Source organism: Megalops cyprinoides, chromosome 3 (genome assembly GCF_013368585.1).
Source record: "Megalops cyprinoides isolate fMegCyp1 chromosome 3, fMegCyp1.pri, whole genome shotgun sequence".
Classification (NCBI taxonomy): domain Eukaryota; kingdom Metazoa; phylum Chordata; class Actinopteri; order Elopiformes; family Megalopidae; genus Megalops; species Megalops cyprinoides.
In genome coordinates this window covers 6,545,489-6,562,865 of record NC_050585.1, presented here as the reverse complement: position 1 = coordinate 6,562,865, position 17,377 = coordinate 6,545,489, and the positions used below count along the sequence as shown (strand labels likewise).

At 50.6% G+C, this 17,377-nt stretch overlaps 1 protein-coding gene across 1 annotated transcript in view; it reads left to right on the top strand.

The window, feature by feature from the left end:
• Positions 1 to 17,377, top strand: part of cblb (Cbl proto-oncogene B, E3 ubiquitin protein ligase) — a 69,027-nt gene that overhangs the window by 41,154 nt on the left and 10,496 nt on the right. Inside the window, exons 5-10 of the mRNA XM_036524760.1 lie at positions 5,676 to 5,832; positions 8,360 to 8,481; positions 10,581 to 10,718; positions 12,850 to 12,937; positions 13,381 to 13,512; positions 15,691 to 15,891. Of these exons, the coding sequence (XP_036380653.1) occupies positions 5,676 to 5,832; positions 8,360 to 8,481; positions 10,581 to 10,718; positions 12,850 to 12,937; positions 13,381 to 13,512; positions 15,691 to 15,891 (838 nt within the window). The remainder of the gene's footprint in view (positions 1 to 5,675; positions 5,833 to 8,359; positions 8,482 to 10,580; positions 10,719 to 12,849; positions 12,938 to 13,380; positions 13,513 to 15,690; positions 15,892 to 17,377) is intronic.

Genomic DNA, 17,377 nt, shown 5'->3' with positions numbered 1-17,377 from the left:
ACGCCTGTGAAAACAGGAAGCAGGAAGAGAGGAATCGGTGCTCTCATGCGGCCTGAGGATGATAATGAACCAGAGGGGTGGAAGGGGCAGTGCGGACACCCAGGTCAGGCTGCGCCCCCGCTCCTGCCGGCTGGGGAAACGGGTGTGTGCGCGCGTGCGTGCGTGCGTGCGTGTGTGTGGGGAATCACACCGCTGAAAAACAGCACCGTCAGCTCTCTGAGGTCCCACACACTCTCTTCAGAGAGCGAGCCATCACTCCTCCGTTGAAAACACACTCGAAACATCCTACAGCCCACACCGCAGAATCCTGCTTGAAGTGGTCTTGCGCTCTGTAATGTGGGAGCGCTGTGGATGGTGAGCAGACTGGCCAGGAGGCACAGAGGATTCTGGGGGCCTGATGTGAGACCAGCCCACCTGATGTGGGTCCCACTGGAGGGGATAGACTGTGAACTCAAACGCACTCCGCTTTCATGTGTGAGGTGTTCCTCTGTCTGGGAGTGTGTGTGCAGGAGCGCATTTGCTCTAGCCCCCTTATCTTGCTTGTAGAGGAGAATCTGGGGGAAGCTTCTCTGGTTCTCCAGCCCACCAAGCCTGCCTGGAGGCTAGAGGAGATATTTATGCCTGTCATTGTGCTCATCACCATCAATTAAAAGGAGCGTTTGAACATAGGACTTAATGGGGCATGCAGTTTATTAAATGATTTTTTGAGGAGTGATTTATTTAAAGAGTAATTTAGTCTCTTGAATGGCCAAGGCCCTTAATACGGACCGTTCTATTTTAAAATGCTCATTTAAATGCCGCACAAGTACACCGGCTAAAGTATCTGCAGTTTCCAACGGCAACAGTGATGGCCACATGCCAGGATGTTGGATTTTTCTTCTTACATAAAAAAGGAAAAAAATTAAATGAAAATAGTCAAGAACCAATAGTCAAGTCCTGTTTTATTAATGGAGTGCATTGTTGTGCAAGCTGAACAGAAGTGCCTCAAACTCCCGATGAAGGGACCATTGTTTGTCATTTCGTTTTTTTTTTTTTTTTTTGGCGTCCTTGTTTTTTCCCCTGACTCACACTTTACGTTTCCGCTTGTTCCAGAGTTTCCTTTGGGGGGCGTGTCTGAGCGAGAAGGGCATCATGGGTCGGTGGGGTCGGGCGGGAGGGGCGGGTTTATGTTGTGGCCCTGAGCAGGCCCCCACACTTTGCTGACCTCACCGTTTTCAGAGGAGTTTCCTCATCTCTGTGGCCGAGTCATGCCAGGGGCCACAACGTGGAGTTTTTTTTTTTTTTTTGCCTGAAGTTTACTGAGTCCAGGAGGACTAGCAAGGAGGCGAGCCAAGCTTATCCAGGAGTTGTGTTCTGCCTAAGAAGTGAGACCCAAGGGAGAGAGAGAGAGAGGGAAAATGAGAGGGAGTAGACGGTAAGAGGGAGCGAGAACAATCCATTTCTCATTTCTGAGTTTGAAGCCTGTCAGGGTTTAGCGGTGTAATTAGCAGTTTGTTATTTTTTTCTCTCACCTCAGCTTTAACAACGCTGTCCTGTATCATGACAGTAAAGCACCGTGAAATTGAAATTGAATTGTGAGGATGAAATGGAGAATGATAGAGTGAGAGCTGGGGAGAGAGGGAGGGTGAAAGAGAGGGAGAGAGAATGAGAGCGGGAGGCACAACGGAATGAGTGAGAATGATGGGGGAGGGAGGGAGAGATTGATAGAGAGAACTGAAGGGAGACAAGGAGAGAGAGAGAGGGAACAACAGAGAGGGGGAGTGAGAGAACAAAGGAGAAAGAGAGGGAGAGAGAGAGGGAACAAAAGGAAGAACGAGCGAGGAGGAGAGAGGGAGGGAGAGTGTGTTCAGCTCTCTCCCTCTCTCTCTCCTCTCCGGCAGACAGTGTCCTGCACTGAGCCACCAGGAAGAGATTTTCCTGCAGGAAGATGGGCTGGCTTCCAAACCACGAACAGATATACATATTTATTTTCACCCCTGACAAAAATGGAACAAACATGATATAAAGGGAAAAACCTACCTATTGCTAATTTTTATATGCTGTTCTTGATAATGCTATTAAACTGAAAGTATTGCACAGAGCAAATTCAGTTTACAGTGTTACATTCTTTTATGTAATTCAGTACTTTATGTACATACATATTCATAAAACTATGCATGTATTTACGTGTGTGTAATGAACGAGAGCCAAGTACACACACACACACACACACACACACACACACACACACACACATATACATGCATACACACAGACACAAATTACTCAGAGAGTAATTGGCTCGTTTTCATCTCATCTGTCGCTGTGTGAGGCAGTGTAATTGGCTGTGACAGTCCGCTGCTGCCCGTGACCTCCCCGCTGCCTCTGCGCTCAGTGTGAGAAATGGGGCCCATTAGGTCCTCCCTCCTCAGTAACGATTAAGCCCCCCTAATCAGTTTAGTCCACTTTTACCTCCTCTACACCTGCCTTTTTAACCTTAACGTTGGCAAGGTGAGTAATGGTGAAGGCGGAGAGCTCTCCGCTCAGCCCCCGGCAGGCGTGGGAGGGCGACAGCTCGAAAAGGCTACCGGTTAGCCCGTTTGGTCGTCATGCGGCGTGGCGGGCAGCCATTTTGAAATCGCGTTGCAGAAAAAGAAACTGAAGCTGAGAGGAAGAAGGGAGAAATGCCTGGCTTTACTGAAACGCGTTGAAACTGTCTCTGGTTTCAGGGATTGGGGGGGGGGGGGGGGGGGGGGAAGCAGAAGGGGAGTTTAAAAAGGGCGTGATAGCTGCTCTGAGCCGTGGGGTCACAGGGTCACCAGGAGGGATCCGCACAGGCTTCTCTGGTTTTCCTTCATCTTCAACCCGACTCACAGTGGCCCCGGGCAGCAGCGACTCTCCCAGACTCCTCAGTCAAAGCAGCAGCCTGTAGGCCTCCTAATCCCTCTGCCTGTCAGCTCCTCTCAGAAGTGTGTGGTCTGCACCTGACAGATGACACGCTGAAAGAGTCCGCCCAGGGACCGAGAGGCGCTTCCTTCTTAAAAATTCATTCTCGCTTCGCCACAGTTGACCACACAGGATCTCCGTTCTCATGTCTTTTTTTTCTTCTTTTTTTACCTACCTCCTGCTGAGTTAAATGGGCCCAGATATGGATGTGTGCGTTCATGCCTTTTAAGAAGATTGACGCCATTTGACGCGAAGCCATTTCGGAAAGCTAGGCAGTAGTTAACGGAGGGTGTAGTGAAACTAATTTGCCCCTCCCACTGACTGTGAAACCAGAGCTCAGGAAATGCGACCTGTTGGAGCTAGGCCACCAAGAGCGATGGCTTGGTTTGGAGTTCAAACGAAGCATCATTGTTGAAAAACTCTAAAAGGCAAGGTCTTCACCTGTGTGTTGCCTTTGACACGAGTAACTGAACATTTTGGAGCTTACATCAGTCATCAGTGAGAGCAAATTGAATTCAGCTGGCTCATTTAGCTAAATGCCTCAAAGCAGATTCAGCGATAACGTGTCACAGGGGTAGCACTGTGCGGCACTAATTTGTAATGTCACCAGAATGGTCCGCAAGTGGGTTTTCATCGAATTCGGCAAACTGTCGCTTGCTGTTCGGCAATAACCTTTTCTACCACAGAAACCTCCCCCCCTGCCTCCTAATAAAATGGTTGTGCGGGGAAAATGTCTATGACAGGAGATGAATGGTGTATTGAGGGAGGTGTTTAAATATTTAATAGCTGCTAATCATACAGTAAATCCTGTTGCCAGTGTGTTAACGGGACGTGAGCGCAATACAGAGGGCCGTTGATCCCCCCCCCCCCCCCCCCGCTGTCACAGAAGGCCCACGCTGTTCCCTCAGGGTGCCCTTAAACAAAGTGCGGCAACGTCCTCAACCCGGACGCTGCCACTTCTGTTATCGCCATTTAGCCCTCTATTCAAATTTGCTGCGACTCGTTACACGCGCTGCGATCTGAGGAAACGTTAACTTACAAAAGGTCTGGTCACACGGAGGGTTCGCTCTTTCCTTGTGGTTTGATGGTGATAACACGTACAGGAAAGACGCGCAGCGCACTTCAGCTCAATATGACCTTTAGAATCTCAACCAAGCTCGCCATATTCTCGTCAGCATTATTTTATCGACGCTTGGCTTGCAGGTGATAGAATAACGCTTGGTTTAAGAAAAAGGAAGGAGTTTAAAATTTCACACAAACAGAGAAGCTTGCGCAGTAAATAGTCTGGCTGGGGATTACCGTTGCTTTAGGCATAAAACAAAGGGAGTATTTTCGAGCGCGCAACAGTAGTGCAATCATCAGACCTCTGCTTGTAAGTGTTTTCTTTTGGGCTGGATCAATAATGCATCTGATATGGAGCTGCTCACGGGAAATAGCACTCATGCACCAGTCTAGTGGGCTGTGGCCTGCTGTACAGTCTGCTATGCTGGTAGGTGGTGGCTGATACACATGAATAAAGCGTGAGTCACGTTAGTCAGGGACCAGCAGGTACTCAGAGATGGGATAGTGCAAAGGTCAGACAGAGCTGACAGTGTCACCGTGTGCTGTTAATGAACACACCCTCCCCCCACTGGCCCTACTGAGCCCTCCAGCCTTCACAGGCAACAGCTCTGTCATCAGGCCCTGTTTCAGTACGGGAACACTCGTAATTATAGTCTTGGGTCTTTTTAGCATTCGAGATGGAAAACAAAGTAGGCAATTTAGCATTTAAAAGCACAAGGGCACTTGAAGATTTCACAACGCAGTCAACAAATCGAATGTGAAGTTGCTCGCCACAAAGTAAATTTGTCCATGCAAAGCTAGCACGGGGAGGGGAGAAGGGCAAATTTTTCCCTCACCGCCGCGGACTTTCACTTTCCCCCGGGTGCTCGGGCGTCTCTCGGTTCTGTGAAACACCACGTTTGATGTTGTCATCTTGGGTCTTTCATTTCAGTTGTTAATTTGTGACAGCGTTTCACACCACGGTTTTAACGGTTTGTCTCACAGTTCTGGTTGGTCGAGGTAATTCTGTTTTGTAAGTGTTGTTTTTCCATCTGCTGGGACACGCGGTTATGAAAAGAGACACCCCGAGAGTTCAGCTTGTGGGTGTAAATGTTTTTTTTTTTTTCTTTCGGTCACAGCCTCCTTGGGATTACCTCATTGCTTCCATTTTATGTTGTGCTCACTTGCGTGTTAGTGGTTTACAGTGTGTAAATTTGTTGTGCATGTGTTTATTGTTGAGACATGTGGATTTTTTGTGCAATTGATTCATAATTAAAATTTTATTTTATACATAAAATCCAGCTTCTTTTGCATCTTTTCTTTGGCATTTTACATGGTCAGTGCAGCCAGAAAGTAAAAATCAATAAATATGCATTAATTTAACATGCTGCTGGGGAGGGGGCTGCATTCAGAGCTTTCAGATTCAGTGTTCTAGAAAGGTACTGACTAGTTTTAGAGGATGCATGTTTCAGTAGATGCACTATTGTTAATTAGATGCCTGCATGTAGCGTTCACTGCCTTGCATTTGTGGTTTCATGTCATTGTCATGTGGTTGCATTTGGGGTTTGGCAGACCTGTTTATCTGCATCTCATGGGGGGAAGTGGAGATGAATGCTTGAAAATGAAAGAAGTGAGGAAAGAGGGGGGCGTGTGTGTGTGCCGTGAGGGGGACCTGCCGTTACCCTGGCCTTCTCTGTCGTGTCTTCCAGGACCATAGTGCCGTGGAAAGTGTTCCGTCAGTGCCTTCACGAAGTGCATCCCATCAGCTCGGGCCTGGAGGCCATGGCGCTCAAGTCCACCATCGACCTGACCTGCAACGACTACATCTCTGTGTTCGAGTTCGACATCTTCACCAGGCTCTTCCAGGTACGCGGGGCGGCCGTGGCATAACCCAGAGTCTCCCAGCATCGGCGTGTTAGGGAAAGGGGGGAGGGGTGGAAGCCTGTGTGGAGCGCTTCTTCCCCGAGCACGTTTTCTGCGTCTCTCCCCTGACAGAAAAGTCAGATTGCGCTGCTGGGACACCCCCCCCCTTTTTGTACAAGCAAAGAACAAAAACATCACGGTTTCTGTGTAAATGTCAGGGAGAGTCTTTCACCGTTCTCAGAGTGGGATGAGAGCCGAATCTGGGGATAACCTTTTTTTCCAGAGAGAGGCTGCGTCGCTTAATTTACAGGAAACGCCTCCGCACGGTTAAGAAAACACCAGACTTCTCTCTCTCTTTTTTCTGTCTCTTTATATAGGCAGGCCCTGTTTGCATGGGGGGTTGGGGGGGGTTGTACCGGCGCTCCTCTCTCCTTCCTGACTGCCGCTTGTCTCGCAGTATCGTGAGAGGCTTTCCCGGCCTCCGTGGCATTCACCCTGCCATCAGCAGGCACCCCGTTATTTGCGGGGGATCAGCGAGGGCCCTGGAGGCTGGGGATTGCGGTAGGCCGCATCTCTCTCACGTCACACCTCTAATTCCCTCCTGCCCCAGCGCCGCTCAGATAAAAAAAACCCAAACAGCTCTGATTGAATCTAGGGCTTTAGATCCCGTGGCAGGGAACATTACAGGCTTGCAAAGAGGGGCGGGAGTGTAGCGTAGCAGTAAGGAGCAGGGCTTGTAACCAAAAAGGTTGCTGGTTCAATTCCCTGCCGGGCCGCTGCTGTTGTACCGTTAGGCAAGATACTCAACCCAGACCTGCCGCAATGAATACCAAGCTGTGTAAATGAATAACATGTAAAGACTGTAACCTACGTAAGTCACTCTGGGTAACAGTGTCTGCTAAATGACAGTAATTTACATGTAACATGATGTAAAGAGAGCAGCACCAATCAACTGCTCTCCTTTCGGTGGAGCAGAAACATGCCCTAACCGTATCCCCTATCCCTAACCCTAACCAACCACCTTCATTTAGCAGAAACTCTTATCCAGAGTGACTTCCTGCACAAGAGAACAGAAGTTAAATGAGCAACAGTGTCCAGCCAGGCTAACAACACTCTCAGACCAGTGAGTGTGAGCGTACCATTATTCAAGCTCTACCACCAAGTTAACTGGTGCTAACCTGAAACTACACAGCCTGGAAACTAAGTGAAGCCAGCGTCATACACTACCAACACGCCGTTTTTTTTCCCCTCACAGCCTTCGAACCCGCCACAAGCGCCGCAGCCCCTGTTGCAGCCCCGCGCTGAAATACACGCGCGGTGCCAGCGCAAATTGATTGGAGATCGGATTTAGCTCGTCCCCAGTGCTTCTCACTAATTGGTGCTGTTTGTTGACCGGCCTTATCTCTCCCTCCGGTTGTTTATGTAGCCTTTTACACTACCATTGATTAGGCCCCTTAAAGTAATGGTCAGATTGAGTGTCGGCCTGAGACACAGTCGCAGTTAGCTCCTGGGGGAAGGAGTCGGCTTACAGGCACCGAGAGGAGCAGGAGTTTGTATGGGATAGCAGCGGGTGACACCCCCTTTTTTTAGGTTCCAGCCCTGAGTGATATTTTTTTTTGGTAGTGGCTGCCGTCCTGCCACTGCTCCACTTTTCTAAGAATACCCAGGCCTCAAAATACCCACAAATGGCTTGCATTTGATGAGTCATCCCACACCGAATCCTCTCCATCTGCCCCCCCCCCCCCCCCCCCCCCAGCCGCCTGTGTGTGTGATTGTTACCTCCATAAACACACTGCTGCCTTTGTTCCCGGTGGAAATTCCTCTGGAGAGCGTGGTCCGCAGAAACACGCTCTCTCACTCCCTGTGTTTTCAGAGGGATCTTTTCCCTCTCCCTCTCCCTGTCCCACTCCGGGAGGTTTCATGGATACAGGTTTTTTTTTTTTTTTGTAACGTCCCACCAGCATTTGCCACGTCACCCTGATGCTCAGTAACCGTCCTACCGGGGCAGGCAGAGGGTACGGCACCAAGTCATGAGTCCTCTTCCTCGGCAGGCCTGTTATCGCAGCCCACAGGAGTGTTCCTTTGATCCAGGGAAGCGGTGTTCTCTGTGCGATACCCAGAGACAGGGTATCACCACTGGTCAGGTTTTGTGCATGTGCTGGGCTCTCACAAACAATTATTTTTCGTATATATTTTCATGTTAACCAGGAAATGTGCCCAGGCTGGGTGAAGACTCTGTAAAGGAGAGCACTCTTTATCTAATGGTTCATTCTGGAGTGTGCGTGTGTGTGCGTGTGTGCGTGTGCGTGTGCGCGCATGTAGGTGTGTATGCACATTCATGTGCACGATGCACACGTGTGCGCATGTCTGCGTGCAAGCATGCATCTGTCAAAGGTGCAGCTCCCTCTCTTCCAGTGGAGAGGGGGATTGGGAGTGTGTGATGTGAGTCGACCTGAGCGGTAGCCACCGGGCCCTCCACAGATTGAATTACAGCCACGCCCACTTCTGCTCCTCTCTCCTCCCCCTCCAGCCCTGGGGATCCATCCTGAGGAACTGGAACTTCCTTGCCGTGACTCACCCGGGCTACATGGCCTTCCTGACCTACGACGAGGTCAAGGCGCGCCTGCAGAAGTACATCAACAAGCCCGGCAGGTAGGGGCCGAGCCGCTCCCCTCGCCTCTCCGGGGGGTGAGACCGCTGTGGGCAGGCGGAGCTTGGACCCCCGGCTAATTACGGCGGGGTGAAAGCACATGGGCCTCCGTACAGCGAGGGGAAACTGAGGTGCTTCCTCGGGCCGCCAGGCTCATTGTCTGCCTGCCACGCTGGAGCAGAGGTTGCTGCAGATGGGGACGGGGAGGGGGGGAGAGGGGTATAAATCCGCTGCTGGAAGATTACCTGATTATGCTAACAAGAGCGCTACTGTACAGAGTAAATACCCGCGTCCAAAAGACAGGCTGCTTTGTGATTAAGGCAGCTACAGTTGTGGAACAGTATTTCTGGAGATAATGGGGCCGCAATAAAGGACCAGCTGTAAGTAACAGTTTCGGCCTCCCCCTCCTCTTCTTAACAACAGGGGACGAGGTTAAATGAGCCCGTGTCTCGGCCGTCAGCTTGGCTAGAACAAAAGAGATGAGGGGGACGGTGTGTGGTCTAGGAATCGTTTTGCGAATACCTACGGTCCAGAGGTGGGGAGAGACGGCTGTCGCGTCCCCCTCCCCATTGGCCCAATCAGCCCACCCCATCTGCGACCTTCCACAGGGTGAGGCATGACACAAAAATCCAAAATCCTCCCGAGCTGCAATCTGTCTCCGCCGCCACTGTTAGCGACGCTACCGTTATCACCATTATGGGCTAACTTATTTGTTTATTCCAGTACACGCGGCGGGGTGTGGGGGTGGGGGGCTCAGAGCATTTGAGAACACCGAGTGGGGTGCTAACAATGAATGCGGCGCCAGCAGATGCAGGGTTTCCAACCCGTCCGCCAGGCGCGTTTGATAGGCAGCGCTGAAACACTCGGTAGCCCCCGGGGAACCAGCCGACCGGCAGGTAGAAAAGCGGCTGCTTATTAGCACCCGCTATCAGATCCCTCTCTCACACTGATAAAATGCGGGACTTTCTTCTTTCCCTCTGCAGGAGGAAGGAGCAGAAAATAATGAGGCATTGTGGTAGTAATCACGCCTTGTTTTGCCACGCGGGGGGTGGGAACAGCAGTCATCCCTTTGAGGGGGGGCATTCTGGCGAAGGCCTCTGCTCGGTTAGATTACTATCTCCCAAATTAAACTCACAGTGGACTCAGCCTTTGTACTAACGAGGAGGCGATAAAGAAATTGGTCGATTTCACTTTTCAATGTGTTGTGCAACATTTCTGGCCTTTGAGTGCGTGTATATTTACCCCTGTGTCATCTATAAAGAATGAGGAAAGTCGCGCACACTCTTGAACTCCAACTTTTCAAACTGTTTATTTACTTCTAAAAACTCGTTTCAGCACAGACGGTGCCACCGTTACTCTGAGTCATTCAAATTAAAAACAAAAAAAGCGTGGCCATCTGTCTTTGTTCGAGTTTGGCGGAATTGCCTTGATACTTGGAAATTAAAATTCCGAGCAGTTTCGACTGTGTTTTGATAATTGTTCTGCCCCCCCCCCCCCTTTTTTTACACTGCCTCCAAATATTTATTTGTGATTCCTTCGTTAACTCGCTAACGGAGACCAGGACAACAGAGCGTAGCCCTCAAACTGGTAACAGCCGTGCAGTGGACCTCATGTGCGTAATCTCGCTCAACAGAAGGGCTCACTCACTGGCCGGATTAAAAATAGCTCTAATATGATAAAATAATCACAATGACAATCCCCCGTTGGCAGTCCTCTAGCTCGTTCCCCTGATGACCGTGTTCAGTGGTGTTAGCTGGAGCGTTTTTGGCCCGGGCCTACGGCTTGATAATAATCTACTCTATAGAAGATAACCCTTTAGGGAACTGGAAGAAATGCATGTCTACTTACCATTGTACTCATAGAACTAGGACATTGCCTTTATGCACATGTTGATACATACTGGAAATGTATTCGTAACAAGCTTGTGTGTCCAAATTGTGTTTATGAATGGTAAAATTTGCAAGAGAATATAAGAAACCTCGTCTGCTCTGCCTGGAGCGGACAGGTGTGACCTGCACGGTAGGGCAAACGGGAGCCGTGTGTGGGCGTGTGTTTGTGTGACCTGCGCTCAGCTCCTCGCCTGCGCCTGTCGCCCTCACAGCTACATCTTCCGGCTGAGCTGCACGCGCCTGGGACAGTGGGCCATCGGCTACGTCACCAGCGACGGGAACATCCTGCAGACCATCCCTCACAACAAGCCCCTCTTCCAGGCGCTCATCGACGGCTGCAGGGAGGGATTGTGAGTGTCTCTCCTCGCGCGCTCCGCACCCACCCCATCCCACCCAGCGTCCGGCGTCCAGCGTCCAGCGTCCAGCGTCCTTCACTTTTACTGCCCTTCCAAGGGGAAGTTTGTCTTGCAGCTCCGTAACAGCTGTTTACTCAGAGGCTGCAAGCACAGAAACAATGGGCAACACATTCCAACATGGGGGGGGAAACAAAGAACAGCTTGCGCAGGGAGAGAAACGAGAAAACGCAAACTTGTTTGCCCAGCCAGGGGGAGAAAATCCCAGATAAGAGAAAAGGGGGTTGGGGGGGCTGTGTAGGGGGAGAGTTCTGCGATCATTTTTTCATTAAAAAGGAGTGACTGCGACGGGGTTGTTGTTTTTCCCGTCTGTCAAATACGTTAGCGAAACTTGCAGTTTGGGCAGAAAGTTTTCTCTGAGCAGATGGTGGTGGTGGCATCTTGGATCTGAGCCATTCCCAGGAAGCGCACCCCCCGCCTCAGAAACACCCCCTCTTCCAATATTGACCACAGATTTCATTGTTTCAGCACAGCGTGCAGTGCTTGGGTGCTGAGACTGATTAAAAGTGGACTTTGTAGTCTCCCATTTTCCCCAAGATTATAATGACCTGTATTGAAACAACAGGCTTGCAAATGTTTTGACACATGCAAAGTGTTTTTCAGTGGTTTTAACTGTTAAAATGTGCAGAATGTTGACGTCCAGAAGTCCAGATTGTACCAGCAAAGTGTGGATCCATTCACTCGCATAATTGAGTGTTCGACAACCCTAGATTCATCACTCAGTCTGACTGAGGTTAGCCCTTCAGAGGAGCTCCACTGCAGCTCATTTAACATGCATGAAAAAGCTAGTATAACATGAACTAGTCCTTTGCAGGCTGGTACATTGATGTCAGGATCTAAGAGTAGGCTGAGATGTGCTTTCAGAGTGACATTATTACAGAGACACAGCATTTATCCCAGCCTGTCTGAGTGTCGGTGGGTGTAGGTGGTCTGGATCTCTCTGGCTTCACAGAGCAGCCTAAAGGATAAAGGGGGACTCCCCTTTCCTTTGACTTTGAGCCGCCTTCTTTCTCTGCTGTTTTGCCCAAGTGTGGAATTCAACCGCTTGGCTGAGCGCGATCTGATAGGGTGGGGAGAGCGAGGCTTTGTGAACGCCAACATGGGTGGAGCTATCGTGCCTTAGCAGTGACTCACTGACCAAAGTTAATCATAGTGGGAGTTAATCATAGCTATGGTGACCAGAGTCGTTTGATTGGGACTGACAGCTACACGGTAGCTCAACCCGTTAAGGGGTTCGCGACGCTCCGCTCATGAAGGACAACGATCACGTGCCCACGGCACGGTGGGATGTTTCCCTGCAAACGTGTGTTTTATGGATCGGTTCACCCGTTTTGGCTGGAAGTGGCCAAGACGCCACGCAAAAGGAGTTTGATAGCGCAGAGCACCAGTTGGGTTGTGCCACTCGCAGGGCTCCGCCGTCCAAAGCAGGAAGAACACAGTCAGCACCTGCGGACTTCCGATACCCCCGGTGCCCAGAGTCTGTTTGGCCCTCTCCCTGTGCACCTGCAATAACAAGCCCTGTGCTGCCCGATTCAGCAGGGCCCCGCTGAGCGCCCACACCCGTGCCTGCTCCCAATCCCCCCGTCCCGCCGGTCTGATCACCCAGGAGGGGCTTTCGGTCTCCTGAACAAACAGTCCCTCGGTGTGTTTTGGCTCCTGTGCTCCGGTGGAGCGTTGGACCTCTCTCACACACACACGCTCGACCGGCTCTCGCCTTGGGCCGCTGTCAAATGGGGGAGGGGGGGGGGGGGGGGGGGGGCGAAGGTGGACCCGCTCTCCTGCAGCCCCCCCACTCTCTCACAGCCACTAATGGCAGTGCCGGAGGCGCGATCGCCCGTGAAAATGCATTAGTTCTGCTGTCTGCCCCGCACTTGCCAAGGCGTCTCTCCAACGGCGGAGATGCGATGGTGACAACACCGCTCTCACCCAGCCCCCCACCCCCCACCACCCACCTCCCACCAATGCACAGGTCAGGGGTTTCACTCCTCCCCAGCATTCGCCCGACAGCGAGTGACAGATTGGAAGGGTCGTGTTTTAAATTAACCCAAATTGTCCTTCTTGTTCCCAGCTACCTGTTCCCCGACGGGCGCAGCTACAACCCCGACCTGACGGGTTTGTGTGAACCCACCCCTCACGACCACATCAAAGTCACACAGGTCAGTGAGAGACTCAGGTTAGATACTGCAGACAATTTAAGGTGAAACCAGTCAATACTTCTTCATTTTGCATCAAACATAGTGTGCAACACAGGTGTTAGGCAAGGTGTAGCATGGTCCTAAACAGCTACTGTTTTAGTTACCTTTCAGTTAGGTGAGGTGGCTTCTTATTCATATAATCCCTTTGATTGAACAGTGAATACCTGGGGAACTGAAACATAGGAGAACCCAGGGGCGGACCAGAACACTGCAGCTCCTAATGCTACTGCTAGTATGTCTGCTAGAATGCCGATGTCTGTAGCTCAATATTCTTACAGGTGCAATGTGGGCTATTTCAGATAGAGGAAACCTCGGTATGTGTGTCTCAGGGACGGGTGTGTGTTGGTGACCCCACAGGCTGACCCGGGCCTCTCCTCTGTCCCCTCTCTCCCCCCCTCACACAGGAGCAGTACGAGCTCTACTGTGAGATGGGCTCCACCTTCCAGCTGTGCAAGATCTGCGCCGAGAACGACAAGGACGTGAAGATCGAGCCCTGCGGCCACCTCATGTGCACCCACTGCCTGACCGCGTGGCAGGTAACGCCGGGCAGGCCTGTCTGTCTGTCTGTCCGTCCGACTCTCCCAGCATGCATGGCTCGACTCTCCCTAACACCCGTGACGTCTGGCAATGCCTTTGGGCGTGTAGGTGAAAGGGCATCAGCCTTCAGGAGGTGGGGTGATGAGGGGTGTGTGGGGATAGGCTTGATGGTGTGTTCGGGGTAGAGATGATGCATCGCACAAGGGCTTTATTTAAACAGCAGACTGCAGCTTCCTTCAACCTCAGAGCCCATTACCCCGGCCTGGATTTGGGTCTGAGCTTGTGCCAAATGGTAAGACCTTCAAATTGGGAACATCAGGTTCCTCGCCCGTTCTCCAGTGCACCTGCGTCCTGATCCGACATTAGAGTGCGCGCTACCAGTGGGGTAAGCAATCGGGCTGGGGAGCAGGATGGGGGGGTGTCGGCTCTGAAAATGTGCCAGCGATGTGTGTGCTTGTAATTACCTTCGTAATGGCTCATTAGTCCTGCCTCCAGAGATTCTTGTAACCTTTCCACGTTGGAGAACATCTGTGCCGTTTTTTCCTTGTTAGTAAATGAATAGCTGAAGGTTGTGGGAATCCAGTGGAATACAGAAGTGAGGGCTGGATTATTGATCACTCCAGAATTTCTTTTGTGTGTGTGTGAGTGTGTGAGTGTGTGAGTGTGTGAGTGTGTGAGTGTGTGAGTGTGTGAGTGAGTGTGTGAGTGAGTGTGTGAGTGAGTGTGTGAGTGAGTGTGTGAGAGTGTGTGTGAGTGCAAGTGCATGCATTTAAGAGAATATGTGTGTTCTGTGTGCATGCCTGTCTTTGACTCTCACATGCTGACACCGTTTGAAAAACAGGCCAGAGGTCGTTGTGGTGGAGTGGCGTCCTTGAGCAAAGTGACCCTTGACTCGTTTGAAGGTGTCCCACAGCCTCAGCAGTAATAGCCACAGCTCTACGACGAGCCCCTGGCAACCATGCCACGGTTTTCTTCAGCACAGAAAGATCCTGCTGCCGCTCTTATAGGTGACGGATACGGTGGGGTACTCCCCTGAGTCAGTGTTTTCCTCCACACACCCACCTCTGCTCACATGCGGTCAACGAACTGCAGAGTTGCGAGGACCTCAGCACAGCATCGAGGCGGCCGCTCGAGAAGCCCGTTTCCCCCCGTCTCGTGGCTAATTGCTGTGGAACTTGAGCGCATGTCCCGGCCACAGATTGGAGCTGGCAGACGCTGACTGAACAGTCGTGTGACAGATTGTGACAGATGTTGATTACTAAGCTCTCTCTGTTCCTTTGTTGCTCCTCTGAAGTGGCCACAGCTGAGGAGCTTCCCTTTTAACTTGTCATCCTTGTTCCAAAGCCGTCAGCCGTCTCTGTGCGCGCGATTGGACTGTTTAATCTGGCACCTGGTGAAGCCATTAATATTCATTGCTGCTTTTCTGGCAATTTTCGGGACTCCACATCTGAAATCTGAACATTAAACAAATCCCCAGCCACTCAGGAGTGTGTGTGAACTGCTGTATTGAGACACATGCGCCGAATGTGCTTTGGCCAGCCAGTGTTGAGAGGATCTCCTTTGTAGACATACTGCAGGTACAAAAGTATCTTCTGGAGTGTCAGCGAGGCGTCACGTCTTATCTCTGGCTGATGTCTGTGGTGTCCTGCCGTGACCAATGGTAATTAGGTTTCAAACGATGCCGCGGTGCGCTTTCAGACGGCTCGCGCCAGATGGCCGCGCCGAGCTTCCTCTGATCCCGAGGCAAGGCACCGCTAAACGTAAAGGAAGCATCATTAAGGATGACGAATCGATTTCCATATTCCGCTCCCCTCCCTCCCTCTTCAAGCAGTCATAAAATGTAGTGGCCTCTTGCAAGGTGCCAGCGTTGTTTCCCTGTTAACGTGCGCCCGATCTGAGTCCGCCGACGGCGTGTTTAACGGGTCGTCGTTTGTCTTCTGCTTAAAGTCTGCAGATTCCTGGTGAGTGGAGCCAGGTGTTACCCAGGGACACAGCTGCTCCCAATCTGCTGGTAGCCTTAGATCACCGTGCACAAAGGGCTCCTTATGGTCAGAGAGCATTTCCACAGGGCGCTGGTGTTTACTGGATAGCGTGAATAATAAAGTGTGAGCTATTTATGTGAATGTTACAGGAGGCGCTGTGTCTCCGCCCTCACGCCTCTTTCTGTGTTCCCGCAGGAGTCGGACGGGCAGGGATGCCCCTTCTGCCGCTGCGAGATCAAGGGCACGGAGCCCATCATCGTGGACCCCTTCGACCCGCGCAACGACGGCGCCAAGTGCTTCTTCCTGGACAACTTCGCCTCACCCATGCTGGACCTGGACGACGACGACGACCGCGAGGAGTCGCTGGTCATGAACGGCCTCGCCTCCATCAGGAAGGTAAGGCGCCGAGGTTCTGTCCTCCCCACGCGTGACAGGAGGGGTGCAATAGATGCTCTCCGCCCCCCACTGTCAGTGATGGAGGCCCTGCTGTCTATAATTGAACCAAGACAAACGGTTATCTCATGCCATAAAGCGACCTGGAAGGAAATGCTTTACTCTCCATTGGGGTAAATGTCATCATTTGTCCATTAGGAACAGGAACACGCAACCTCTGGGCAATATCCCCGTCAGAATAAAACATCTCTATACACGTGTCCGACCAAGCAGGGAACGCAGGGGGATGTGTAAAAACTGGAAATAAGACATCAATTGGTTTTCTTGGATGCCCTTCATAAGCAAGCTTTTCCCTCTTGTTCCGTTTAGTCATCTTTATGAATAATTAAGCCGTTTCCTTTGGCCCATCTCAGAGAGGCCAGGGTTCAATTCCGGGCTGCTGTCTCATCGATACCTCATAGAGCTGCAAGCTGTGTGCGTGTAGGCACGGTTATGGCTGCGCTCACCATCGATGGCCATTTGACTGAAACAACCAGCTGCCTTTCTGTGGTCGGCCGTGTGCATGTGCGTGTTTGTTTATGTAACAAAACACAAGATGTTTCTTTTCCATTTTTACCGCTTGCCGCTGAAAGATCATGTCCCTGTTTATTTTTTTGTCCCATTTCTTTGAATTTGAAATGCACCGTCAACAGTCAACATCATTTTTTGTCTGTTCTTTCTGTGCGTTAGGTTTTCAGAAGTGAACGGTCTGAAAAAAAAATGATGAGAAAAGAAATTGAACAAAAGCTTTAGTTTGTATAACACGCTGTATAAATGTAAGGCTGGCAGCATCAGAAAGAAGAGTGTAAATACTGCTTTTCTGCAGTAATTTACACCATGAACAAGCACTCCCTGGAGAAAACAATGTGTTAATGTGAATAACAGGCAAGAGCACAAATCAGTAACATCACAGTGGCTTCCCACTCTCACAAGACATCTGTCCACAAAAAGCAAATGGAAATAAACACTTTAATTAGAAAAAGCTCGTGAATCAGAGAAGTTTTATCGGTTGAGTTAAGCTTGTTCGGATTTCGCAAATCGTCTTTATATAATAATTAATGAATAATGAGCAGTTCAGGGAGGATGTGAGAGCTTGCTCCAGGTCCAGATCTGGTCACATTGTGCAGAAGCCATATAAAATGGAGCCATTGTTGAGTGGTCGTGGTTCACTTTCATACCCTGTCATTTTAGCCTCAAGGTAGTCGGAAGTCTCATCGCCCAGATGGCTTCCATTCATAAAGCCAAGCAGACAGGCTGTGATCTTAGTGTCGCAAGATGGACTTCATTCCCATTTTCTATGGTCAATCGAATCATCGAAGTATTGTTTGAATAACCTCTTTTTCACAACATAAGACTGACATAGAAATGAGAGTAATTTTATCAATTTTGATCGGTTGTTTTTTCCCCGTGTTTAATACTTAAAGATGCTGCAGTCTCCTTTTGCTGAGAT